We start from the raw sequence: 27,673 nt of genomic DNA on the forward strand, positions 1-27,673 counted from the left end.
GCAAATAAGCCTAGACAAATGGCACTAGGCCATACCAATACACTTATGCATGTTGAGTTTTTCTTCCTCTTCTACAAATAGGTTTCCTGGCATCAGTAGGAGCCCTGTATAAAGACATGTTTGCTGAACACCCCAGTTTGATCAAGAAACATAGGCAGGGCTGTTTGATATAACTAGGTTTAATTTTTTAATGTATGTGATCAAGAATAAGCCTTAGCTCCTACATCAGTGATGTCCCAAAATATTGTACTTTCTCCTAAATCTGCTATACTTTCATGACATTTCATCATACTTCCATGTGTTTGAAGAAACAGAAATTAATATAGAGGTTATACATGATGATGAGTTTGGAGGAGTTAGTTTTTTCGACTATTACTGCAAAGAAATTCTAGATGCAAAGAATAGTATGGTTAAATAAATGCTAAGAACCAAGCCCAGATCCATATTGGTACTGCTGTGAGGCTGATGGGAGGGAGGATTTATGCCAGTTTACAAGGAATGTGAATAGTTCCCAGGAGAGGGTCATCTGGTTATTAAAACATAGAAAGTTAACCTAAGGTCCGTCTAAAACCATCTTAAAAGGGAAAATGTAAATTGGCCATAATGCGCAGCTGCATTTCGGTGAGAAATCAAAGTGGTTACTTACAGAACCACTTGTCTTCTGGAAGGTTCTGAGAATGTCCAGTAGAGATTGGCTGATGGGCATGAGAGTGAATGGGAATTAGTGCCAGAATGGATTTTAAAAAGGGTACAATGGGACACTTTACGCTGAGTATGAAACTTATTTTGCTTGTGAAATGTTCTGGGTTAGCTCAAAAACATGTCTACATCTATTCTTAGGTCCCCCTGAGTAGTATAATAGGGTTATTATTTCTCTTATTTTGTCTTTGTGGGGTTCTTTACTTGTATGCTGTTTCCCCATAACATCATCTGTGGATGGTTTTTCAGCTTTTGTGAAGATTGTGCGCACATGCGCACATACACTCCTATCTTCTAAAATGGCTGAATTATTAGCAGTAAGAGCTTTAAACTAAAATAGCTGGTACTTTTGGTCTCAATCTTTTGCCTTTTATCATGACCACAATTCGAATGCAGTTCCTCGGGGAGCGTCTAAAAGTACATTTAGCTCTTGGAGTGAAGGAGGTTCCCCAACATTGACTTATAGCTACCTACACGCTTAACTTGTTCTCCTTGAACACCCCTCCCTTCTCCTGCCTTGTCTGTCCTGTCCTAACCCTTCCTAGTTCAATAGATCCTGAGGAGCTGGCTGACTGAGTATTTATCTATTGTGTATGATTGCCCAGTGTACCAACAACAACCAGATCTGTTGTTATTGCTGTTATCTAGAAAAAGGAACACTACTTTTCTTGTGAATGTTCTCCTTTGTAGTTTGAGGACCACAATTTACCCTTCTTCTTTTTCTCCTTAGGCTTCTGAAAAAAGAAGAAAATTTCATTTTCATCCCTCGGTCCCGTGAAGAGCTTCCAGAAAACTTTCCAAAGGAAATCCCTGGGATTTGCTATTTCCTGGAGGTCAGAACTGGTCAGAAACAGCCAAAGTCCTCTGTCACATCTGCCAGAGTGAGAAAGATCTCCTACAACATTGGCACCATGTTCCTCCGGGAAACGAGCCTATGAGGCCGGCAGGCAGATCAAAGACTCATCAAAAAAGCACAAGCCCAGAACTGGGGCATGACAGGAGAGTGGAGATTCTTTCTGTTTCACTGCATTGTTGCCAGCAAGCAGTAAAAGCTCCATGAAATGTCAGGCAATAATTATTTTTGAAGGTGGGTGATTGCTGTCAGTAAACAGACTGGAAAGGGGCAATGGGAGGAGCAGGGATTTTTGACATAAGCAAGCTTCAAATCATACAAATTGGCACTCTGCTTCCCCAAGCTTCTGTTGATCATTAATTGTCAATGGGATGACCAAAAAGGATCCAAGTTGATTTGCTATTGATGGAAAGGACGTTATTCCACTAAATGTTGTGGGGTTGAGGTGGCCAACTTGTGCCTTGCTTGATGTTCTTGGACTCCAGTTCCCATCAGTCCCAAACATAATGGCTAAGGATGATGGGAGGTATAGTCTGAGAACATCTGGAGTGGCACAACCTGTATACCAATGCCTAAGCATCTGGACCAGCATCCAGTTAGTTGGTTCTATTGGTGGAACTGCTTCCATCAAAAGAACCAGGAGGCAGGCAATTCTTCCTCCTCATTCCAGCCACCCTCTGGAGCAGTGTTTTGGGCAACATAGAAGGCTGCAGTGGGTGGAGAAGGTAGTCCTGTTGCTCTTCCATTTTGTGCAAGCTTGGCATTGGATGTAGTAAACCTTGGCCTTCTGTCCAAGGTCCAGCGAGATAAACCAGTGCTTAGTGGATTGCTTCATTCTGTTGAGAAACGAGTGCTTCTTTTTTGAAAGCTTAGTTTCCCTGCTACAGTGCATTACACACCCTCTGTTCACATCAGCAGAATTGGAGTACGTTCACTTAACATGTACCTATAAAATGCATGTAGACATCACAACAGCGAGACTCACAGGCTGGCACTTTAAATTTGCACCAGCTAAAGAGACAGTTGAGATTATGAAGCATTCTTCCATGTAATAGTGTTATTCACTAAGGGTGAAGATGCATCTCAGTTGGATTTTTAAAAGAAAAAAACACACACTTCATACAAATACTGTAGAGATCATTTATAGCCTTCCTGGCATTATAATCCAGAATATAATATTGTAGGGGTTTTATCTATTTTTTATACATTTCACTTTCTAACAATATTTCACATGCTGCAACAGATGTGAATGTAGCCTGCTACATCTGATGTCCTCTTTCCACCTCTTAAGTGCGTATGTTATAATCAAAATGATGGAAGCCTGTTTTGTTGGGAGTTTGCAAGAGTCACATTTTTTTTCTTTTGCTAATAAATGTTTATGTCTTGCCTATTTCAAAGAATGTACAGTATTGGTTCTAGAAGTAGTGTGTATGACAGCATCAGAAAAAATGCGAGAAAAGTTGTACTGACCAGGCTCAATATCTGGTACATTGTTGGACATGGAATAAGTCAAGGCCTTGGCGTTCAGGTTTGACGTGAAAGCTCGCTACCTGTCTTATTTGTTCATGTGCAGTGTCAGAAGCAATGTTTTAGATAGATCAGCTTGTGAGGTGAAGGCCCTTCATGGGCGACAAAACACATTTATTTATTTATTTATATTATTTGTAAAATAATATAGATAACATACCTAAAAGGTGATGGTTCCAAATCATAACCTCAATGTGCTTTGAATGTTCTCCAAGCCATCATATGCATAAGATCACAAGCTTATACTGTGGATCAATGCGCCAAGATTCAATATATATGGTATTTTACAAGTATCTCAAAAAATAAATTTCGTAAACAGGGATTGTTCAGAGTCCTGTTGTCAGATACTAGACCTGCAGATGATTTCAAATCTTAGCAGAGCTTTGTTCCTCCTCTCTCTTTTTATCTCAGTTCCTGGCAGTCCCTTGCCTGCTTGGATCGTGGACTTCCAGAAATCACATTGTTTGATTGCAAGTATAGCTTACAGAGCTACATGAAGTGTACAGTCCTATAAGTGTGTCTACTGAAAAGCAATTCTAGTTGAGGTCAATGGGGCTTGTTCCCTGGTAGGTGTTCACAGAATTACAGCCTAGGTGATGTTAGGTATGCACACTTTTGACTGCTGGGCGCAAGATGATAAACCTGTTGCATTAGTATCAGTTATTTTGATGTGATTATTTCCAGAGGGTTGAGGGATGTGGCTTGATTATTGTTTTGCTCCCAAGAAAAATACTGTATTTAGATAATTTCATGTTGTTTTTTTTCCCCATGTAGAATAATTCAACAACTCTTTTTAAAATTGAGGCATTAGTTTTGCTGCCATATGTAGCTGAATGTTTTGAATCATTTTACAATAGACATCTATTTTTGTATCAACAACATGCCATGACAACCCAAAGCACACTGGGCTCTGAAGAACATGAAGCCATATGTGTTATGCTTTATGTGGCAGTTCAGAAGTCAAGACGGCTAAAGAGTCAGAACTTTACACGTCAGTAGTTTTCAGAGAAGCTGTGCTGAAAATCTTCCATACGTCAGAGCCCACTTCATCACCCGCATGAAGTACTATCTTTGGCATTGATACAGATATAGAGATGCATGTAGGCATACATAGGTCTTTGTTATGTCTATATTTTATATATATTGCATATATTGATTCATATAAATAAAATTACATGCTTAGCAATCAGAGTAATTCACAATATAGATGGATAAGAGGGATTGATAGATGACAATTTCCATTGATTATGCATTGTGATTGGAAAAGCTGTGATTTTATTTTTGCTTTTAATTTTGATTTTTTTTCTTTGTAAGCCTGATTGTAAGCCTATGGCATTTGTCAGCTAGATGATATAAAATATTTAAAATAAATAAATTAAGGGAAGTGGACATACATATGGAAAGAAATATCTTCCACACAGGCAGAAATGAGCAGGAGGAGAGAAATTTGTACATTATCTTGAGTTCCTTTTTGGAAATACTGTAGTTTGTATTTTGATGTACAAAATTCTCTTTACCCACTCATTTTTGTTTAAATCTATGGTTTAAAATGTGTGTGTGTGTGTGTGTGTGTGTGTGTGTGTGTGTGTGTGTGTGTGTGTGTGTGTGTGAGAGAGAGAGAGAGAGAGAGAGAGAGAGAGAGAGAGAGAGAGAGAGAGAGAGAGAGAGAATCATGCTGGGAATAGTAGTAGGTTAATGAGATTTTATGCAGAGCTCAAGATAGGATAGGAACAGGCATTTTTAGATCATACATATATTTGGCCTCTGCCTAGTTCTGCATCATCCCTTGCCTTTCATCACATTTTGGCACACTAGCCAGAATCCTGTTTGTCAAGGTTCAATTGTGCAGTCAGTCTCATGATTCCTTTTGTGACCAATCGCTCATTGTGACTGTGGAAGTGAATAGCACTTCCATCTTGGTGTACTTGGAATTGCCATGTGCGTAATATCAAGCTAATCAAAAGAATTTCAACCATAGTTTGAATTTTCCTTCTACATCTATGCATATGGGGGAGGGGGAGGGACACAAGAGAACACGTAACATTTCATTCATCCAATTAAGTGGTCCCTAAAAGTCTGTGGCATAATAAATCTCATTAGTCTTTAAGGTGCTACTTGATTCTTGATTACTTGGCATAGTATAATTCAACACCCTTCTATTGAACCCTTGATGATTTGTGCCCAGAATGATTCTGCTTCCTGAAGGTGACACTTAGTGGTATATTGTATTCCCCCAGGATTGTGTTCCTGAAGCTTTCTTGATGCTTAAGAAGTGACTGGCAAAGAACTGAACACTGCCCATTGTCTTACAGTGAAACACCAGAGTTCGTATTTGTACAGCAATTGTGGCATCAAAAAGACATCAGGAATTTAAGCTGAAATCAGATATAGAAACTGGTGTATTTTTGCTGCACAGCCTGGGGCAGTTCAAGGAAAGAGATTGATTCTCTAGCATAGAGCAGAGGCTCTGGAAGAGTGAGATGCAGATGGCTGTCAGAGTTGATCCTTCTCTTAGCCTCTCTTGCCATTTTGATGGGTTGAAGTCACACTGGGCTTTAGTTGGTCCAACTGTCAGTAGCAACCTATATTGTTTCTTGGGACAACGGCTCATAATGATTAGTGGGCTGATATTTGTACAGCAATTCTGTAACTTGATGTTACTTGATGTGTTCTGGAATAGCAGTGAGGGAAAGATAGATAACAAAGCCATATATGTAATCTTGACTTCTCTTAAAATGTATTGCCATGCTTTGTTTAAAGTAGGAATGTATGAAGATGTTGATTGTGGAAGTTTCAGTATGCCCTAATTTAACAATCCCTGATAAATTAGTAAGCTTCCTTTCAGAAGCCTCTTTTGGACCACCAGATACTCGTTTATATTATCCATTTACTGGTGGTCTTAGTTTTATATTTATGTTTCTCTACACAAACAGAATGGTGATGGACTAACAAAGTAAAAACTGGACTGGTGTCTTCTCCTGTCCTTTTGTTCACAATAACTTAACGTTCCCGTGGGATCTAATGACAATATTTGAAATTAATAGTGATTACCATGCCATCAGGTTAATTCAAAATTTTGAGAATCCTTTCCAGAGTTTCTTAGTTAAAGAATATTTCTAATCTAATCATTTTAGAACTGCAGAGCTGAAAGGGACCCTATGGATCATTGAGCCCAATCCCTCAAGGAAGCACTGCGGGGAATTGAACCCCCAACCTCTGCCTCCGCAGCTAGATGGTTAAACCATTGAACTATCCAGCAGTTCATTTCAGAAGTGGTTTACCATTCCTCCTTCTAGGGACCATGTAGCTTTAAAAAAGGCTTGCTCTTAAAATTAGAGGTCCATCATTTCCCCCCCACAATATAAGAAGGGGAAAATAGCCATATTTATTTACCTTGACGTTATCAAGCAAATGGTTTTTTTATGTAAAGCTAAGGTGCAAACTATTCAAGATGACACTTTATTCCAAATGATCCTGAACCCTCATTTTCAGGGATTCCAACTCAAATGGAATGCCTCCATGGATAATAAAAGTTGTCGCCTTCAAAGGTCTTAAAGATCTCATTTTAAAATTGATTTTTGCCTTTAGCACAGCACACAGTAATATGAGAAAATTGCATATTATTGACTTCACCAACCCTGCATAATCTAATGGCATGTTGCTATTGGTTTTGTGGGCATCTTAGAGTACATTTAAATCTGTAAACCGGAGTTGTCATGGAAATAACTGCAGTGAAATGACTTCCTTTTAGATTTTAACATTTTAAATTTTGGGTTTTTTTTTTCCTTTTAATATCTGACTTTTGGCCTCATAATGCATGCACATACACAAAGTTCTAAGAATAAAAATTATTACGATTTTGGAAATCATAGGGACAAGTGGGAATGAGTGGGAATGAAATCCACCAAGAATTATGGTTCTGCAGCCTCCATTCATGCAATAGGATTTGCACGGACCTCCCGTTCAACCCCATTTATAATGAAAGGACGTTGCATGGCAACAATTGCTTGGTTCACATTGTTTCCAGGCAGGTGGTGAGAATGGCAACACTAATTCACTTGAACAATAGAGGCCAATAGGTAGGAACAGTGGTCTTGAGTGAAAATGTAGAACCACCATTTAGGTGTCATTTCAAGCAGCTAATTTATAGTATGAAATGAATTCATAATCACAGAGATCAATGCAAAACCTAAACAATTGGTGTCACCATCTCCATGGAGATAATGGCTGTGTTTGCAAATAAATCAACTTGCTCTCAAACAGAAAGAATAGCACAAAGAACCTCCAGACAGCCTTGGTTTTTCAAAGCATGTTCAGAGGTGATGCATCCCAAAGTATCCATTTTTAATGCAAAGTGTGGTGTTTTGTGCTTTTGCTAAAGTTTCATTGGGACTTGCTTCTGTGGTTCATTGTGCACAAAAGGCTTGGGTATATTATTAGGTTTCTGTTTTTCAGACAGCAATAACTGGCAGATTGTTTCCACTTTTGAGGATAAAAGCATAGCTGTTTTCTGTGAAGTCAAAAAGGAGTGTCATGTTTTTTCTATAAAGAAACCACTCGAACCAAGCGGACAGAACTTAGCATAGTGTTCTGATTTGCCTTCTGTCCATCTTAGACCCATGCCTTATCCAGATATGTTATAATCAGATCGATTGCTAAGTATTCCAGTACTTCATGGTACTATTTTGAACATTCCGCAATGAAGAAAGTTTGTCTAACCTTAGCAAGCATGTTCCATTGTGTTTAGCCATTATATTATAAGCAAAGCAAATGCAACTGAGTCATAAAGAAAAGTGGAAAATGACTAACAGCAGCCTATTTTTAAAAGCCAGATTCTTCTAAGTAGAAATTGACAAATCAGTTTATTTTTCAGCCTTTATTGCTTTTATATATGTTCACCCCTTGGTCCATTCTATTCCATTTCCAGATTAATCTGCTATTTTAAAAACTCCATACAAAAACATGTTTAAAATACACGTTCAATGTATTTTTGCGAGGAATTGTTTAAAATGGCAGATTAATCTGGAAATGAAATAGAATGGACACTTAAAATGTACTTTTAGCCTCAAAAAACATACACCAAATGAGTTGTGGATCATTTTCTAACCTTAGGAAACTTCCAGTGTATTTTGAGTTAGCTGTAGAATTGACACTGTGGCTTAGGGTTAACTAAAAAGGTGTATGTATAATGGCTAAATTTTAAAAATAACAGTTAATAATTATGTGCCATCAAATGATAGTGAACCTTTCCAGGTATAGAATGCTCAGAAGTATTTTATTTATTTATTTATTTAATTTATATCCCACCTATCTGATCGGGTCAGGACCACTCTAGGTGGCTAAGTATTCCAGTACTTCATGGTAGTTTACTTTTCTGGGGGTTTCCATGCGGATCCCTGGAAGCCATGCAGAAGCTGTTAGTGGCAGGTGATATAAAAAAAAATTATATCAGCCCGTAAGAGAAGAACCAAGATGACTGGTTCTTCTTCCAGAAGGCACAATAGGGAATCAAACTCTTGACCTCTAGCTCTGCAGCCATATACTGTACCCTTCTCGCTGAACTATCCAGCCAATATCTTCTGAACTACTGAGATTTCCAGTGTCCTTTCCCGCTATGAATTGAGCCAAGCTGCTGTCTACTGCACTATGTCACTTGTGCTTCTTGGGATCATGGTTCATTCAAAAACAAAACAAAACCAGAACCCTTTTATTGTCCCAAAATATTACATTGGCTGGGAAAACAGTGGATTAGTAATATTGTCACTTGACAATATTGTCGCTTGACTGCTTAACAAACACTGAGGATGCATTTTTGAGGAAGACCTTAGGAAGAATCTGTAACTGTGGAAGGAATACCTTCTAATGTAGTTCTGCATTGAGTGTGACTACATTTCTTTTTATTGTTATCAGTTTTTGTTTATTCTGCCTGTCTTAGCTACAACCTCATTCAAGCAAGATGTAGTCATCTGATAGTTTACTTGTATTATTTTCTTTCCTGCTTGTATGATTTTTCCTCCACTTAGTCCACATAGAAACTAAGTAGTTTCCAAAATAAATGGCTTTGTAGGTTAGCCCAGGCAGTGGCTTATATATAAGCACATAGACTTGTGCTCATGGCTGCTCATATATTTGAGTTCACAGCTTTGCCATTGACTTCAGTGTCTATGCTCACATTTTTGGGTGTGGCCAGTACCACTACTCTGGCTTAGTTTTAGAAATCTGCAACAGGGCAGAAAACAAAACGATGACATAGTGTAGTTACACAGCCCAGTGTTAAACCCATATTTCAAATGTCTTTACATATACATACAGCGGTGCCTCGCAAGATGAATTTAATTTGTTCCACAGTTAATGTTGTCTTGTGAAAAATTTGTCTTGCAAAACGCGTTTTCTCATAGGAATGCATTGAAATATAATTAATGCGTTCCTATGGGCAAAAAAGTCAGTACAAAGTCAGATTTGGTTTACAAAGGGTTTAAGTGCTCTTTAAAGCCATACATATTGTGCAGATGATTTTTAAAAATTCAATCAAAAAACTTTAACTTCTTAAACATCATAGAAAAACATTTAAAAATCAGCAAACATGAGGCAGGAACAAAAAACGTAAAACATTCGTCTTGCAAAACACGGTCATAGGAACATTTGTCTTGTGATTCATCAACCCCATTGCCAAAATCATTTGTCTTGCAGCCCTGTGAGGCATTGCCTTGCGAGGCACCACTGTATATGTAAAGGCATTTGAAAAATAGGTTTCTTGCAGAATGCAAGCATTTTGTGTGTCAAGAGGCTGACCAACGAAAAATTGCTAAGATTTAAAAAAAAAAGATTTAGAAATTGGGTAACTCTCAAATTGCAAAAAGCTGAAATACTTCAGTTATGTTATGAGAAGCATACCATACTGATGCTTACTGTGGATTATTCAAGGTAAAATAACATGGGGAACAAGACCAACAAGAAGAAATAATTTTTGTTCCTTATGTTGCTGTGGCAGTCATGGAGAACTGTGCCTATGCTATGATGCCAAAGAAGTAAAGGCAGAAGAGGAATAATGAGAGAGGAGCAGGGAAGAGAAGCAGCACATCTGGCTAACTATATGTACAGATATGTGATCACTGAAGCTGATGTGACCTGCCTGTTTTACCTTTTATAGACTGTCAATTTGGCAATGAAGCCAACTCATAAGAATGAGGTCAGCATGCATGCTTTCTCCTCTGCCTTAGACATCAGGTAGTGTTTTATTGTTGTCAGCATTAGATGGGAAAGCATGCGTTGTATCCCTGGATAAGAAACAGGTTCATAGATGTGGTGATGGCCAACATCTAAAGAGATATTAGGCATTTAAGAGACACTAGTCACCAGTTGTCACCCTGGCTAGATGGAACACCTATATCTTGAAACTGCTAGCTTCCTGCAGGAATCTAGAGATGAGTTTCCTACACTCATCAGATAGATTATTTTTATAATCTAGCTGGCGGTGTAGGAAACTCATCTCTAGATTTAACAGATACTTGTTGTTTTCTAGCAGGACTCTTCTTATGAAAACCTGTTTCTCAAATAGCATGAGCTGCAAATAGTTGGTATCCATGTGATCATCTCTGGCCCAATCCACCTTTTAGACAATCTTTATTTGCCCCCTTGTTACTTGATCATATAAAAGAAGAGGCTAACAAAATACGTAAACTCAAAAAAGCAAAGCAATCACTTGCTAGGAGCAAGCTGCAAATTGGATTTCCTGGCACTTTACCCACTGGAAGTTGGTATTGTATTTGCATAGTATGTCACTATGAATTGTGTGTGCGTGCTTGGAAGAATTATTTCCTAGCAATAATTTATAATTACCAGCAATATTTGTTTCAAAAAGCCATGGCCACACTAGTATGTGTAGGTATGTGAATCAAATTCTTTGCACGTGTAGTAGTTTGCTCATTCTAATTTGGAAATACAAATATTAAACTGTATATAAGCAATAAGGCAGGAAGTCAGATCTACAAATAGGCTATCTTAACACACAAAGCAATATGTGACTTCCAAGATAGAACAATGACTACAGAAAGCACAGTTAATATCTATTTCATCGACTGTTCTGTGTCAATGTGTTCAAGTCTCAGTCTTCTTCTCGTTCAATGCATTCCTATTCAAGCTTTCATTTTTTTAAAGGATATATTGACTACATTATTATGAGTGAGAATACGTGCAACAATGGGAGAAATAAATGTGTTAGCTTAACTGTAGCTTAGAAATTTAGAACATGTGAAAAAAGAAGAAATAGCTATTGATTATTTTGATGTTCATGCTTGCTGTTTGAATCTGAACTGTATTGCAGTGCAGGGACTTTCTAGCTATCACTTTGCTCATTGGAAATATTGACAAGCAGCATTCAAAATAGGGTTTTGTGGATTCACACTCAGGCACACTTCAAGTTTCTGTTACATGCAATCAAGCAGATTGAATTTATGGTGACCTTAATGGATTTTCATGGTGTGTGAAGTATTTAAGAAGTGGGTTTACTAGTGCCACTCCCCGTTGAGTTAATGGACCAGGGATTTTAACCCAAGTCTCTTAAACGGAAGTCTGTTACTGTATATGCTACACCACCTTGGTTTAAAAGTAGGTGCATAGAGGTCAGTGGCATTTGATTTAGTCATGACTAACTTGTTCTATTTGTTTCAGTATATCTTCTCTAAGTATGACTATGTCTTGATCCAACCTGCCAGCAAACAAGCAGATGTAAAATTCAACCAAATTACCTATCCAGCAAAACATGGGAACAACTGAAAGCTTAAGGAAGCATGCAGCAACTGCTTACCTTGCCCTAAGCAACTGTTGCTCATTTGCAGAAGTGATTTTTTAAAATCCTTTTTATTCCACATCCCAAGAGTTAATATTCCATTTTACAGCAGGAAATGGCTTTATGAAATCTAAATTTCTTGTCTGAAATTAAGTGAAACAAGAAGCATAACTGCCTGAAGTAATATGATTCCACTTAATTACTGTAGTGTGGTTGTGTGTTTTCTTATCTCTACTAGAATTATTATGGTACTTTTCTTCGTGTGCGGAGCCTTTCCATTCTTATTTAATATTCAAAACAAAAATGAAAGGTAATTTAGGTTGAAAGAAAGGGCATTGACACCAAATAAGTCCATAGTTGACTCTGGATTTTAACACTGGGATTCTACATCCAATCTGCTCCATTTCTTAACTGCAAAATTCTGCTCACTTTTTTTGAGCGATCGATTTTTGGGTGTTACCTAGACCAGCGGTTATTAACATTTTCTTTACCATGGACCACCTTTAAATATCTTTTGTTGCCACAGACCACCAAGACAACTCAAGATTTAAAACCTTAAAATACTTCATTTTGCTTTGAACAGGATGCACCCTCATCAACATCATCAGTTCTTTTACGTTTCAAATTCAGCCAGCGATCCATTCTGAAGCTCAGCCAAAATGTATTGATATGAAATTCCCTGCTATAATATTGAAAAGTCACTTCACCTGACAATATCCAGTTTTATTAGCAGAAATTGAAGAAGAAATGTGATCACAACGTCCATCCAAACACTCACTCATAGTGACACTGACTGACTCTGACTATCTTCTCATGGCTTCTGTCTGTACAGCAGCAAAAGAAATATTAAACAGTTATTTGCTATCAAACAGTTATTTCCATAACCAATTTTTATTATTTTTAATGGGGGCAGTAGGTTAGAAAAGCCATGTTTTATACAAACATACAAGGGAAATTAAGATGTTGCTCTACGTTTCCTTTTCTGTCTTTCATTCATTCCTTCATTCATTCTTTAAATTTTAACTGCAAAAGATGATAACATTCCTTCAAGCTTTCATGAACCCGCTGTGAGGAAATTATGGCCCCCTGGGGATCTGCAGACCACAGCTTAAGAACCTGTGACCTAGACTGTTATCTTCAAAATATTTACTTCATAGCTGAATCTTCTTTGAAGCATATGTATAGAAATGTACACACAAATCAAGACTGTTCTTTCCTTACACAGCATTCTACAGCTCATACTAGTTAAAATAACCTTCAGATACAGCAGGATTGATTTATTCCAGAGAATATTTAGGACATTCTTTTCTAGGGCAGCAGCTATGTTTTGAAGGCCCACGATGCTGCAAAGCTGCTGAAGCAGTCATATGAAAATTTAGTATGAAATATAGCAAATAACATTGTGTGATTCAAGTAACTTTCCTGCTCTGTGGAATTTTCATTTATGAGGCCTCTCCATTTTACACTCCAGAATAAATAAAGTTCATTAACAACTGAAGTTTAGTTTAACACAAATTTAGCCTCCTCAGTGTCATGTACACTGTCCTGTATCCAGCTATATCTTATTTTTCCAGGTCTGCAAATCATAATTAAGTATTTATAAAGCTTTTATTTACTGAATTGCTGCCCAAGCATCATGCTTCTTTGTTACAACTGTGCATCATCTTAACATCAACATTATCCTGTTCTCCATTAATCATTAATTAACCCACAAGAAGTCCTCCTTGTTCTGCTCTCACAATAGCCTATAGTATGTGATTCTGATAATGTATCCATATTTCAGACATAAAATGCTGCAGTCTTCGATCTTCACCTATTCCACGATCGAGAATCAATGAGATATGTCACAATGCTGATGGGACTGTGGCCATCTCATCTGACTACGGGTCTGGAGCTTGTGCCATAGAGTACCCCAACGCCCCCCCCCATTGTGTTGTATTTGCTACCCATCAGAATGCCCACTCCATTTATAATTATGAAAGAAGTCCAGTGTCTCTCCACTTTTCAGAATCCTAATCAGGGGCCAAAGCCATAATTTAGAACTGCCTTAGGTGTTAGAGAATGTGCTCCAAAAGTGTGGCAGGATGTACATGGAGAGTTATACAGGTCCTGAGTGCTACTGGTAATATGTGTCTTAAGTACCCTACACCTATCAAAAATTCAAGCTTGCTAGTGGTGGAGAACATATCTGGCCCTCTTGAATTTCTCCGAACCTTTAACATTGGCCATGCTGGTTTTAATCTCTTAAAACTGAAATTTGAAATGTCATGTTGGCCACAGGTTCTCTACCCTTGTTCTGTGACATTGATTTTCATCTAGTTGTCCTTCATGAATTGGGGTTATGCCATAACCTGAAGTGTGTGACATAACTGGCACCATTATCGTTTTGTTGTTGTTTAGAAGAAGAACAGATAAGGGTGAAGATGAGGGAAAGAGAAAGAGAGAGAGAATGAGAAAGACAGGGAATGGTCACAGTGATACACTAGGACTTTAGGATGTATGGTTATTGACATATGGGTAGAACTTTAAAGTGTCACATGAATTACATCCAGACCCTCTTAAGCACAGCCTTAACAAAATGATATTTCATAAAAGCATCAATTTTACTTTCAGTTTCAAAGCACGGTGGCTTTAATGTAGTCCTATTCAATGTACTTTTAAAGCCTCCATAACCTAAAAATTCTATTTCATGCACATGCAGAAAATGCTTCAAGGTACCACAGCTGGCATACATTGTTTTGCTTATACAGTATATCACTACACAAAGCTCTGTTTTCCCTTCTTGGCCACGGCTTCTCGCCTCAGGCTCCTAATCTGCCCCTGGTTTGCACTAGATGGCATTTCACAGTCAACCTTTTCATCCAAACTCTTTTCAGAATTCCTCACATGGTGCAGTTTTTGAAGGAAAAAAAGTCACAATAGTGCACCTTATAATTCTTTTATTGCTATATCATATTGTTGACTCATGTTAATCTTGTGGTCTATTAAGACTCCTAGATCCATTTCGCATGTACAGTACTACAGCCAAGTTCATTGTTACCCAGTTTATGGGTGTGCATCTGGTTTCTCCTGCCTAAATCTAGAACTTTACATTTTCTATGGTTCATTTTTGCCTGCTTCTCCTATCAAGCAATCTTGAATCCTGACCCCTTTCTTCTGGAGTATTAACTACCATTTCCTTTTTCTTCCTCCTGAAAAAAAAAATCCCAACCCTTTCTGGTTTCTTTTAGCCTCTTCTGCAAGCCTGAGCTTTTACCTTCTTAATTCTTTCTCTACAACTGTTGACAGTTTGTTTATAGTCTTCCTTGGTGATCTGTCTCTCTTGTTTCTTACACATACCCCTTTTAAATCTTACTTTATCTGAAAGCTCCCTATGCAGCCACCCCAGTTGCTTCCCACTCTTAGTCCTCATGGAAATTGTTTGTGATTGTGTCTTTGGTGTCTTGCCCTTAAGAAACTCTCATCCATCATGGACTCGCTTGTCTTTGAGTGACTGTGTTGAAGGCATTTGTACAAGTAATCGTGCTGTTTTCTGGAGTTTTCATCATATGCCCAGTTGTCTCCTGGTTGCATTGTCATTTCCATGACCAGGCATGTGATGGGCAACTCAGAAACCACACAAACTACTTGCACAATTATCTTTATACACAACGGGTTTTGCAGCAGAATTTTGGCCCAGGGAAGCTTGAACAGCCCATTAAGAGAACTTGTACCTGTATCTCCAACATCACCAATCAAGAAAAAATATGAGACATATCATCAGTTTACTATTTCTCTGCAACTCATACATGACAGCCAACAAAGCAGCATAATCTTGTATATCCTGACCTTGACTCTCCTGAGCAGGATTCTACCCGACAAAATAGATGTCAACTGGTCTTTCTATCTTTTCTGGGGAAAGGGCAGTGCAAAAGTAGAGCAGTCTCTTTATTGCCTCCTCTGTGCAGATGCAAAGGCTTCAAGCAATCTTTACGGTACTGTCGGAGAGTAGAAGAAAGTGTTGTTTGAAACCTTGTACTGTATAAGCAGCTAGACTGGTGATGTTTTATTAAATAGCATTTCATCATTTCGAATCAGGTAAAACATGGACTTTTGAAAAAGGTTTCAGCTGCAACTTGTTATTAAATTTGGTAAGACTAAAATGGCACCTACTGATCTTTCTAATATTACTGATCAAAAAAATGGTTTTGAGTAGTAACAATAAGCATTTAGACTGCAATAGACAAATCTGAGAATAAGTCAAACAGGACTCATCTGGGCATCTGAGACTCCTGAATTGCTGAAGCTAGTTCTGAGAGATACATAATTAGGATTACACGGTTAATGTCAATTAAAACACAGACTCACAGGCAGCACTCCCTCTGGTGGTGTAAGGATGTGGTGATAAATGTCAGACACCTTCAAAATCATGTAAGCCAGTAAACCTCAAATCACAGAATTTCCAGATCCAAGGAAATAAATCCCACTGAGCTGAATTTGATTTAAGTCTGAGGAAATGTTCTTAGATGCAAGATGAACTTGCTGAAAAGGTGGTTATGGAATCCAGATACAGTATACTCAAGTGGTTTTATCCCCCAGATAAATTACTGTATATTGAAGATTTATATCCGGAAAAAGAATCACGACAGAATTTCACCCTAGATGGCGTGGTGTCCTAATCCGGGAGAGTCTATTTCAGTGGTCTGAGCTTAATTTCATAGTAATAAACTATGTTTATTGTTCGGTATAGTAGATTACAAAAGGAAATATACAGCTAGGAAAATTATGTCATTAATAGATATTTTGAGATGAGAGGTAACATTACCCAAACCAACAGCAATATTTTCTTCTAAATAAATAAAAAATATGCACTTATTCTTTCTTTCTTTTATTCATTTATATACCACCCCATCAGTGCACGGCACTATTCTGAGTGGTTAACGGTATTATAAAATCCAGAGGAATATAGCACTGAAAATGAAGTAGTACAATCTTAAACTCATAAAAAACAAAGAGATGAGATTAAATAGAATTAAACCACAACGGCACAAGGACCAAGTCTGTTAAATTCAGCATATGTAAAAAATAAATTATCATATGGGAAGATAATTTGGGGGAAGGGTGCAGGAACATGCACCTTATATAGGTCACTGGTTCTTAACCTTGGGTTACTCAGGAGTTTTGGACTGCAACTCCCAGAAACCTTCACCACCAACTGTGCTGGCTGGGGTTTCTGGGAGTTGCAGTTCAAAAACATCCAAGTAACAAAGGTTAAGAACCACTGATACAGGTCATGTTCATCTAGTTCAAAAGCCTGTTGAATCAATGCAAGTCTTTCTTCAGAAGGCTTTGCTGGAATTTATCCTCAGCAGTGATCTACTCTTATGGGTAATTTAAAAACTGAAATTCACGTAGTTCAGTTAAAAGCCTTGCTTCCATTGCTTGGATTTAATTCCAATATTGTTGAATTGGTTAAATTTAAATTAAATTAGTATCCTGGACATTGTGAAAAAAAGTATCCTGTTTCTACTGAAGTCAATAGCAAAGCTCTGATTGATTTCCAAGAAGCAGGATTTCATGTTTAGTCAGCTCAAATTGAGTTACTGGAGCAGGATTAAAAGAGCTGCTTCTGCATGTGGAATGACAACTGTTGGATCTAATTTTCCAAAAGAGTCTGGGAAAATCTCATGTCTCTGGAAATGCCACATATAGGGAACCTTCTCGTGTAGGCACTGAGACACTGAAAGGAGCAAGCAATCAGGGAAGTCCAGGACTGTGTGGAAATGTTGCATGTATTTTATTATTCAATATAAGCAGTATGCATTTGTCTATCAGCATCCTAACAGTAGAGGTTAGTTGGATTGTGGATGGCCAGTAAACAGTGGTTTATTTTTTGCTGGTAAAAAAAGGGAGGTTGATGTTTATGGTTGGGAGTCATAGCCTTAAAGAGGTGGCATGCACTTTGGGCTACTCTTTGCCCAGTCCTATGATGAAGCCTTTCTCTTCTGATGTATTTCTATCCTCTGAGTCTTTGTTCTTGACAACTGCTGAAATACTTTTGTTATCTACATTGCTTAAAATGCAAATAGGGGACCGTAGCCTAGAGAGACACATATAAGAGTAGTGATGATGTGGTCACATGAGGCTACCATAGCTTCCTCTAGGCAAAAACTGTCTACTTGGAGTGATGACCACTCTCAGAAAACTTAGATGGAGGTCTTTCCTACCCATAGCTACTTGAATTCCAAGGACTACATCTGCAAAATTCAGCATATGAATCACTGGGCAGTAACCTTTCCCTTGAAGTTATATATGACTTCTAGTCCTTTATTCACCAACACTTGTGTGCTGTAAGCAGAGTACATCTTTCTTGGAGCCTTGGGGTACTTCAGCTGCTGCTGTTTGTTTTGTCTTGTTTTAGTTTTCTTCCTATCTCCCCCAACAGAAAGTCTCAGAGAGAAAACTAGAACAGAGGTCCTACTCTATTCTAACAGAGGAAACCAGAGTGGAGATAATCTCAGGAGATACAAGATAGATTGTTTTGTAGAAATGTTGTGACCTGGGCTTCCACAACTTGGTTGTCTCCATGACTGTTTCCCTTCAAATGTGTCTAGTGCCCATGCTCACTGGGGATGATGGATGTTTCCGGAGAGAATCTAATGCTGGGATGATGCTGCCATCTAACATATTTTGGGTCCAGCATTCCTTAATGGACATTCTGTCCAGGAGACAACAAAGAGTAGCAATATCTTGCAAATGAATGGAGTAAATTGTGTTGTCCCTTAGATGGTGTTTCACCCAAAGTATTTCTGTTGCCTTCATTATCTTTTTCTTTACCAGAGAGGAGGCGAGCATACATATTTCTCAAATCTGTAAAGAATAAAGTTGGTCAGAGAGGCCAGCATTAAGGGTGCCGAGGGTGTAGAATACAGGAAAAAGTGTGACTGCTACTGGGGTGAGATTGAAAATAGATAAGGATGTTAAAAGTAGAAGATAAGGTTTTGGATTTTAATATTTTCAAGGGGAAGCTTGTTAACCATGATGCGGGGGTGCATTACATCAAGATTTTGAGGATTACCCCTACCCTGGTCATGCTGGTATTTTCCTTTTATGCAAACTTGGGGGTTGGAAAGTAATTAGATTGACTGCATGGTATACTCATTTGATGCTGTTCATATTTTGCTCCATGCTGTTGCCTAGTCACCATTATAAAAGATAACCCCTGAATTTCTGTGTCATTGCACATCATCTGTATGATTGCAAACACACATCAGTTCATGATGTCATTTTTATTACAGAGACAATTTCTGTCATTGGTGCAGAAAAGCACCAATATTGGCATGCCTCTACAAAACCCAAAGCTTGGAATAGTTACTTTTGTCGACAATTTTCAGAATCCCCAACTATTCTGGAGTTTGTAGCCTTAAAAAGGTAACATTTTTGATTTCTGGAGTTATGGAATTGCTATGCTGGTGGTGGCAGCTATTTTTGTTTTCTCTGACTCTCCTGAATGAGCAATTCTTGGCTTGGGGGAAATGGGTCAGCTGACTTCGGTGGTCTAAGCCAAGGTTAAAGGTAAGCTTTGTGCTGTTGAACTGGTTTAGGATCTCAGGAGACAGTGGCAAGACACATGACTCACTTTCCCCAAGCAAAATGGCACCACGGGAAAAGAGGGAAGCCAGCTGCCATGATTTGTGCAATCACACAAATGGGCTGTCGTCATGTTACTGACACTGGAAAAAGCTAGGCCTGCCATTTTATAGGAAAAACCCTGCTTCTTCACAGTTTGCCTCCGCAAATGAGAACTACAATTTCATTGCTCTAAAAGAAGCAACATCGTTGAGCTTACCTTGAAATAACTCTAGTTATTTGTTGTGACTTCTCATTTGCCTTTTGTAGCGAAACTGCTGTTCCTGTACTGTGTGTATGTGTGCGTGTAGTGCAATGCAATGTTCTTACTTTGTCCTGAGGAATCCTGCTTGTTTGTTGCCATATTGAAAACCTAAGATACCCTTTTATATTAAAAAAAGCAATATGTACTCTACTACAGATGTTTTCAGTTGGAAGTCCCCATAGTTATAGCTTATTTATTCTTATAACTATAAACAGGATACAAGTTTTTAATACTAGCCATGGACCAAGCAGTCAACTTGTTTTCTCTTAGTATGATAACACAACAACAACTTCATTTACTTCTTCTGCTCCCATTTTTCCTAATTCTTGACTAGTCCATATTATGTAAACTTGCTGACAAAAAGGTTTTTAAAGCGAAAAATAATATTCACAAGTTATTTGTTATGGACCTTGATATGGTATCCAATTTATAACAAATAATAAAAATACTCTGGCATCTCAGTACCCCAGTTTCAAGAAACAATAGATTTTTTGGACTTGGGAAAGTAGGGTCTCTTGTTTAAAAGGAGACTGTACACGACAGGTGGCTGAAACCAGGAGACAGCTCCTATTGTCTTGGAATGTCTTAGAATCCTTATGTTGCAGGTTTAGGTCTATATGGAATCTGCAGTAGGTCCCCTTCTGGTGCATGAGGGTTAGAGAGGAAATTTAAATGTCACTATGGATAGTGAAAGAATATATGGATACAGAGTGCACACTCACACCAACCCACCCACACTACACCTCAGTTTCTAGGCTGCAACAAATGTAGGTTATTATTATTTATAAAAAGTAGATTGTTATTATGATTTTAAAGAGAGTGAAAGGTACCAACCTGCACACAAATGAGAAGAAAACAATGAGAAATGGGATGACACAAGAGATAAGCCTATTCCTTCACCAGCCATTTTCAGGACAGGAAAGGATGTGAATTTAGGGACACAGGAATTAGGTATATACCAGTTCAGATTTTTTTTTTTTTGGTCCATGTACAGTATTTTAGTATTGTCTGTCCTGACCATGGTCTCGGGTGAAGGTGTTTCACACCATCTAGTCATTTTAACTGGGGATGACAGACATGTAAAGTTGGGACTTGGTGCGTGCAAAAACCTATTTTCCGAAGTTATTTCCTCTTAAATGTTAGTTTCGTTCCCCCTCCCCCGAATTCCTGTCTCAAATCCAGCATCACACTTTCAGAAATAAATGCTGCACAATCAACCCTCCTTGTTGAACATACTTACATATGCATCTTAACTTCAGATAAGGGAGTCATCCCGAGTGACAGCAAGATTTTCATCCAAAGATCCTTGTACTGTTTTGCATGTCTATTAATGAAGATTCACTGACCCATTACTCTGGTTTACATGGATTGTCTCTGGGCAGATTCCAGAGAGGTGTAACCGTGTGGTGTTGCTTCATTTCAGGTCAACTAAGGACATGGAGATTAGAACATTTCTGTTTCACTGGTCCTTTAATTATTCAGTGACCTTTTTTGGTCAAGTTCTTTCTAAAGGGAGTGTTCTGATTATGATCTATGATTGTCACTGCATTTTATTCTTTTCATCAGAACATGATTTAAAGATAATTTTGTATTCATCCAGCGCATGCTCACAATGTGATCAAAGCTTGGTGAGCCTGCACAGGGTTTTCGTAACAATGACAGTGTTTTAGGTTGTACTGCTAGGATAAGCTTTTTGCTTTTGCACAGTGACACACAGCACTGTAACAGGTGACTTAATTCTTATTTTAAAAATTGTGTTGCTTCAGTCCAAAGTTCCGTGGATCTGTAAGGCACATATGGGCCAAGAAATATCCAAAGTTGTGTACTTTTGGTAGGGCTCTCCTGGGCATATTGACTGACCACCCGGTAACAGTTCTTAGAATTGTGGCCTTTATTCCAGATAGGCAGACAATGTGGCTTTCCAAGAGATGCTGGACTGCCATTCTCATCATCCCTTGAAACTAGTTAGGTTGACTTAGGATGATGGAAGCTGCAGTCCATATCCTGCCCCTCTTTCACCCAATTGATTTCAGCACAACCTTAAAAAATGTTAGAGAGGGGAATGCAACTCACAGACCTATCTAGTTGGCATCGCCAACGTAGAAAGGAATTGTAATTGAAAACAGAACAAAGCAACTCTCCAAGTTCTGGATTTTAAAAGATGGAACATTGTCACATGAAGCCCTAATTTTTTCATGAGAATTAGTAGAAGCTGAAATAACTTGATTTTAGCTCCCTGGGCCTACAGAGCTCAGCCTGAAGAAGGTCTGTAGCACTGATGTTAGAAGTTCAGAAAGTGCCATACATAAATCCCTAGTAAAGTGACTGTACGCAGCCTCTATTCATTCAGAACTCGATGTGACCAGAGGACACACACTCACATGCCATTTTGCACTGGAGCTTCAGTTTATTATATTTATGTTTGTTTGTTTTCCTTTTGCTTTGCATACCCACTCAGTAATGTCAGATTTCTGGTGGAATGGAATACCCTCTAGTTTTTAGTTATTGAAAGAAACAATCCATATGTATTCTGCTCTGTTAAATTTTATACATGTTCATATATTATATATATATATGTATAAATGAATATATTATATACATATACATATGCATATATTTTATGAATCAGGTCTGTGATTTTTACTATTCAGAGCAATTTGCTGCATTTTCATAGGACCATTCTCTCTTATTTAGCTGGCTGTGTAAATAATACTGTACATGTACTGTTTTGTTATTATATCCTTCTGTTACGTGCGTTGTTTATTTTGAAACTGTTTTGGGTAGATCACACAGAAACTGCAGCGCCATCAGTTGGCATTGCTTCCATACACAAATGTGTCTATGTGGCATGTGTTTCAGTGGCTTATATCATAATTTGCAATGTCAGAAATATTTTTTCCCTATCTAAATATGCTTCTTGTATGTCTAGTTCCATAGTTTTTCTTCTTTTGGTGATTTCCACTTGGTTTTTTTTTCTGTTTAAATTTGGACAACCAATATTTTCTAACAGAAATGAGAAAATATAAGGGATAACGCCAATAGCACTTTTAAACTGCAATTATCCAGATGAATCTACAGACACTTATAGTATTGTAGAATAATTCAGCAAGCACTGCTGAGTGCATTTTCCATTCATCTTCTGGTTCTTGTGATGGTTAAGAGCAATATTTTACATGCTTAGATCTGGAAATAATAATTCACACCAAAAGATGCTTCACAAGATTTAAATAATAACACGGAGAAGAAAAATCCAAAATGCATGTTGTATGCCTAGTGTCTCTTAATGAATTGCCAAATTCAAATCCATGACTTAATTCTTTTTTCTTTCTTTTTTCCCTAGGAGCCATATCAGATACTGTATTTATTTAGTTATTTAAAATACTGTATGTGTCTCCTGCCTTTCTGTTCCACAGTCAATCTGTGTTAACACATAAATAAGTTGTGTAAGGAAGGCTCTGGGGAGATTATAAAGGAAACGGCCGCTCTTCAATCTTAGATGTTGCTCCTGCTTCTCTTCCTGATGTGTATGTGGAAGGGAAAAATTGGACTCACCCATCAGAATAACCAGGGAGAAGAACCATTAAATAGTATACTTCTAGGAGTGGGTCATCTTCTGAGGCAGGGGACTTCTAAGCTATTTCCAGTGGCAAAAGAAGCTGAAGAAAGGGCAGGAAGGAAACAAGAGCAGAAAATATCCCCCTCCATGCTTTGGATGCTGAGGCTGCTCCTCCATAATTGAGTCTCTTTTTTTTCAATTTTAAATTTTAAATTACAGAATGGTGAGCGCTGGCTTGAGATAGGCGCTCTTGTTGTTGTTTAGTCGTTAAGTCGTGCCCAACTCTTTGTGACCCCATGGGCCAGAGCATGCCAAGCCCTCCTGTCTTCCACTGCCTGCCGGAGTTGGGTCACATTCATGCTGGTAGCTTCGATGACACTGTCCAACCATCTCGTCAAGGGCAGGGCTAATCCTTTCATACTATGCCGTTTTCCTAATGTGTACTCCTCTCCCTAAAAAGCTGACATTTGCCTGTTAAGAACTACGTTAATCAGGTTTTTCCCCTAGACTAGTGGTTCCCAGCCTTGGGTAATCCAGATGGTCTTGAACTGCAGTACCCAGAAGGCTTTGTCACCAGCTAAGCTGGTCAGGGTTTCTGGGCATTGCAGTCCAAGAACACCTGGTTTACCCATGTTTGGGAACCACTGCCCTATACGAATGGCAATTGAGGGAGGAGGCAATTTCCATGAGGAAAAGGGATGGGGAAATTAGTTGATGTGTCTCCCTACACATACACACTATTGTCCCAGTCAAATTTGTTTTCACCCCATAGCTGTAAGATTTATATTGTTTTGGGGTTGGGTTTTTTTTAAAAAAAGACAGGAGATCCAGTAGCATATTTCTCCACATGTCTTCCAAGCAGGCTCTAGAAGAGAAAATTAATTTTCTGGGATTTGGGCTGACTCAAATCCATTAAAACATAAGCACCATTACGAAAACAGTGCTCCCAATTACTGGAAAATACTCATATAAAGATCTCTGGGTTGGATGGCAGATGCTCAACAGCAGTGCTTGGTGGATTGTGCCCTTATGAAAACATCTGCAGTTTTCTGTGCTTTTCATACAGCAAAAGCCTTTTAATCACTTTTGTATATTCTTGTGTGTGCTATTTGCATTGTAAATACCATGTTTCATAATGCCAAAATTTCTAGATCACCAACCTCAGAGCAAAACAAATTTGTATATGATGAAAATGAAAAACATTGATAGTAAATCTGTATGATTTTATATATATATAAAGTGGTTATGACTGTTGTGTGTTCTTCTATTTATACTGTCTATATCCCAGTTTTATGTTTGAAAAGAAAAAAACATTTTCTTTGCCCTTGAATGTATGAGCAATTATTTAAACTATATTTACATCAATAAACCTTATGCCAAACTTATTAAATGCCTTTGCAATATTCTTTTTGGGTGTGTTTTATGGTGATAAAATACCTGGTAAAAGAATATGCATGAGCTTAATTTTCTTCCTTCTTTAAACCCTACTTCCCAATCCAGAAGTTTTAAATATTAAGAAATACATTACCCTTTCAGATAATCATAAAAGGACAGCATAGCAGAAAAGATTGTAATACAGCTTCACATTTAAAGGGCCCTGCTGTCAAATAGGAGAGAGAGCATAGATTGTGCATCCACTTGAATATTCACTTGGAAGACAATTCATCTTGTAAATGAAAAGTGAAAGTATATATGCAAACAGCATGTTCTGCACAAATGTGTGATAAATGAAACAAGAGTATTTATTTATTTATTTATTTACTTACAATATTTTTATCCTGCCTTTCTCCTTTAAAAAGAACCCAAAGCTGCAAGAGGACATTTAGGGAGCCTTGTGGCACAACGGTCAAAACTGCAGGACTGCAGACAAAACTCTGTTCACACCCAGGATGAATCCCAGGTAGCCAGCTTGAGGTTCACTCAGCCTTCCAAATTTGGCAAATTTGAGTGCATGTACTGTGGGAGCAATGTGTAGCCTGCACAATTATACCGTCAAATGCCCATAGAGTGCCTTAAGCACTATGTGGCATTATATAAGCAGCACACACACACACACACACACACACAAACACACGTGCGTGTGCGTGTGTGCGTGCGTGTGTGCGTGTGTGTGTGTGTGTGTGTGTGTGTGTGTGTGTGTGTGTGTGTGTTGTGTGTCAATTTGAGAGTGACTGTGATACAACAGTCGGCACTCAAGAGTACGGATGGACCGATCATTTTTCCCCCGCTCTGTCCATAGTGCTATTCAGTAGGAGCACACATTGTTTCTGTTATCAGTTTAATCATGCAAAAGCAACAGTGTGAATGAGGGAGCCTGCTGTATCCATCCAGGTTCCCTACATGAGCCAAAACATGGGGGGAAATTAGGGTTCTGACTTAATGCAGAAATTTTACATCAGGGGTGGGAAACATGCAGCCTGTGGGCATTCAGGGGTGTTTCTGTGATCCCCAAGGATTCCAAATTGGTCCCAAGCCAGTGCAGTGCAAATCCCCCACCCACCCCATGGCTGTTTCTGCCCCTGAAGGTCTCTAGAAGTAAGAGATTTTTAGAAGCCACCATCCTGAAAATCTGAAAACTCAAAAATATAATCGGCATGTCACACACATCCAGTTTCAGAGGGTTGATTTGTGTGTCTGTGTGTCTGTGTTTAAATCCACGATTTCTGGTAATTTTCAAACGTAGCATAGCCCATTGTAACTGGTATAGGCCCAAATAGGGCCTCAAAGCCTGCCACATTTCTCCACACAGCCTACACAGATGTACCAGCCTCCCTGTCTTCTGACTTGTCACTTTCTGTGATGAAAGGGCTTGTTGAGGTGGCAGGGCTGGCAACACTCTCCTAATTGCATGTGCATTTTCAGAACAACTTAATAAGTACCATGTCAATTTCCCACAAGTATATTCAGAAGTCCCTTCTGTGATGATTCTGCATTAATGTGTGAATTTTAAAAAAGAGTTGCACAAAAAGCCGTGTCTGAGGACATGTCAAATATGAATGTTTTCTCTACAGTGGCCATTTGTGGACATGTTATCATATGAGCCATATGAAATAGTGCACGTGGAATGGACACAAGTATACTTATCCCTGCAGTTCCCCACATTCTTTAACACAATGGGAGACACATCCCAGCACTTTTGGAAAGCTATGGAGTGGTGGAACAGACAGAAAACGCTGTTGTTTAAGCAATAACATTGGGTTAGCTCAGGGTTCAAGATCTTTCTGCTATACAGCACCCATCAATGAGCAAGCATAGCCAGTGGGAGGTTATGATAAGGAATTGTAATTTGGCGCAACACCTGGACATGTCAAAATTATTCCAGGTCAAAGGGGCCCACCCTAACCACTCGCCCATTGCCAGTGCCACCTTCTCCATTAAATAAGAGCCAAACCAGACATGGTGTTGCTTGTTTGATAATTGGCTAAAATGTTTGATAAATGGCTAAAACAATGCTCCGCCATCATTAAGTGAAGCTTTATATTTGTTGATCCCTGTTTATTTGTATAAACCTTCAAAATACTTCTTTGAACACATAAGGAAGCTCTGTTTCAAATGCAATGCTCTGTTTCAATCAGAGGTTGGTCACAGGTCCATTCAAAATCATGTGCAAGTTTCGAAACATCCAGAGCATATTCAGGGGGTATTGTCTTTTTTAATTATGTATGTTTTTTTAGGAGAAAGGTAAAAATACGAATATCTCTCTCTCTCTCTCTCTCTCTCTCTGTCTGTCTGTCTGTCTGTCTGTCTGTCTGTCTGTCTATCTATCTATCTATCTATCTATCTATCTATCTATCTATCTATCTATCTATCTATCTATCTATCTATCTATCTATCTATCTATCTATCTATCTATCTATCGCCTCTTAAGCAGCAAAGAATAGCATAGCCAGGCTGAATGCATCCAGTTTCTAGGGGAAAAAATCTAACTAAAAGACAATATCAGAGGAGAGATGCCTGTAGAGATATTTTGAAGCTGTCAGGATTTTGAGCTTGCAAAGATATTTTGAAGCTTGACTAGGCTTGGAGCTTGGATCAGATAAGCCTTTTCTTATCCCAACTCCAGTGCTCACCTAGTGTTTTCTGGGCTCAATTCCAAGTACTGTTATGACCTTCAGAGCTCTTTAGTGGCCTCAATCCAGAGAAGAATTGTCTTCTTCTCTATGGAACTACCCAAGCGTCCTTCTTAGGGGCCTAGTTCCATTGGCACTGGGTGTAAGAGACATGACTTTGTGGTGGCACCTCAATGTGGAATGTGATAATGAAGGTAGGATATTTTGAAAGGTCAAAAAGGATACGTGATGTATGTGTCACAGCGATCCTAGTAAGCATCCAGAAAGCACTCAAACACCATGTTCCATGTCCATTTACCATTACTTG

General features: G+C 38.5%; 1 protein-coding gene across 2 annotated transcripts in view; it reads left to right on the forward strand.

The window, feature by feature from the left end:
• Window positions 1-24,686, forward strand: part of GUCY1A2 (guanylate cyclase 1 soluble subunit alpha 2) — a 241,217-nt gene extending 216,531 nt beyond the window's left edge. Inside the window, exons 8-9 of one of the 2 annotated variants that reach the window (XM_078390083.1) lie at window positions 1,430-16,992; window positions 17,137-24,686. In XM_078390083.1, the coding sequence (XP_078246209.1) occupies window positions 1,430-1,637 (208 nt within the window). In that variant the 3' untranslated portion in view covers window positions 1,638-16,992; window positions 17,137-24,686. The remainder of the gene's footprint in view (window positions 1-1,429; window positions 16,993-17,136) is intronic. The other variant, XM_078390084.1, reaches the window with a different exon arrangement.
• Window positions 24,687-27,673: the final 2,987 nt, after the last annotated feature.

The sequence above is a fragment of the Pogona vitticeps genome, chromosome 3, assembly GCF_051106095.1.
Source record: "Pogona vitticeps strain Pit_001003342236 chromosome 3, PviZW2.1, whole genome shotgun sequence".
NCBI classification, from domain to species: Eukaryota; Metazoa; Chordata; class Lepidosauria; order Squamata; family Agamidae; genus Pogona; species Pogona vitticeps.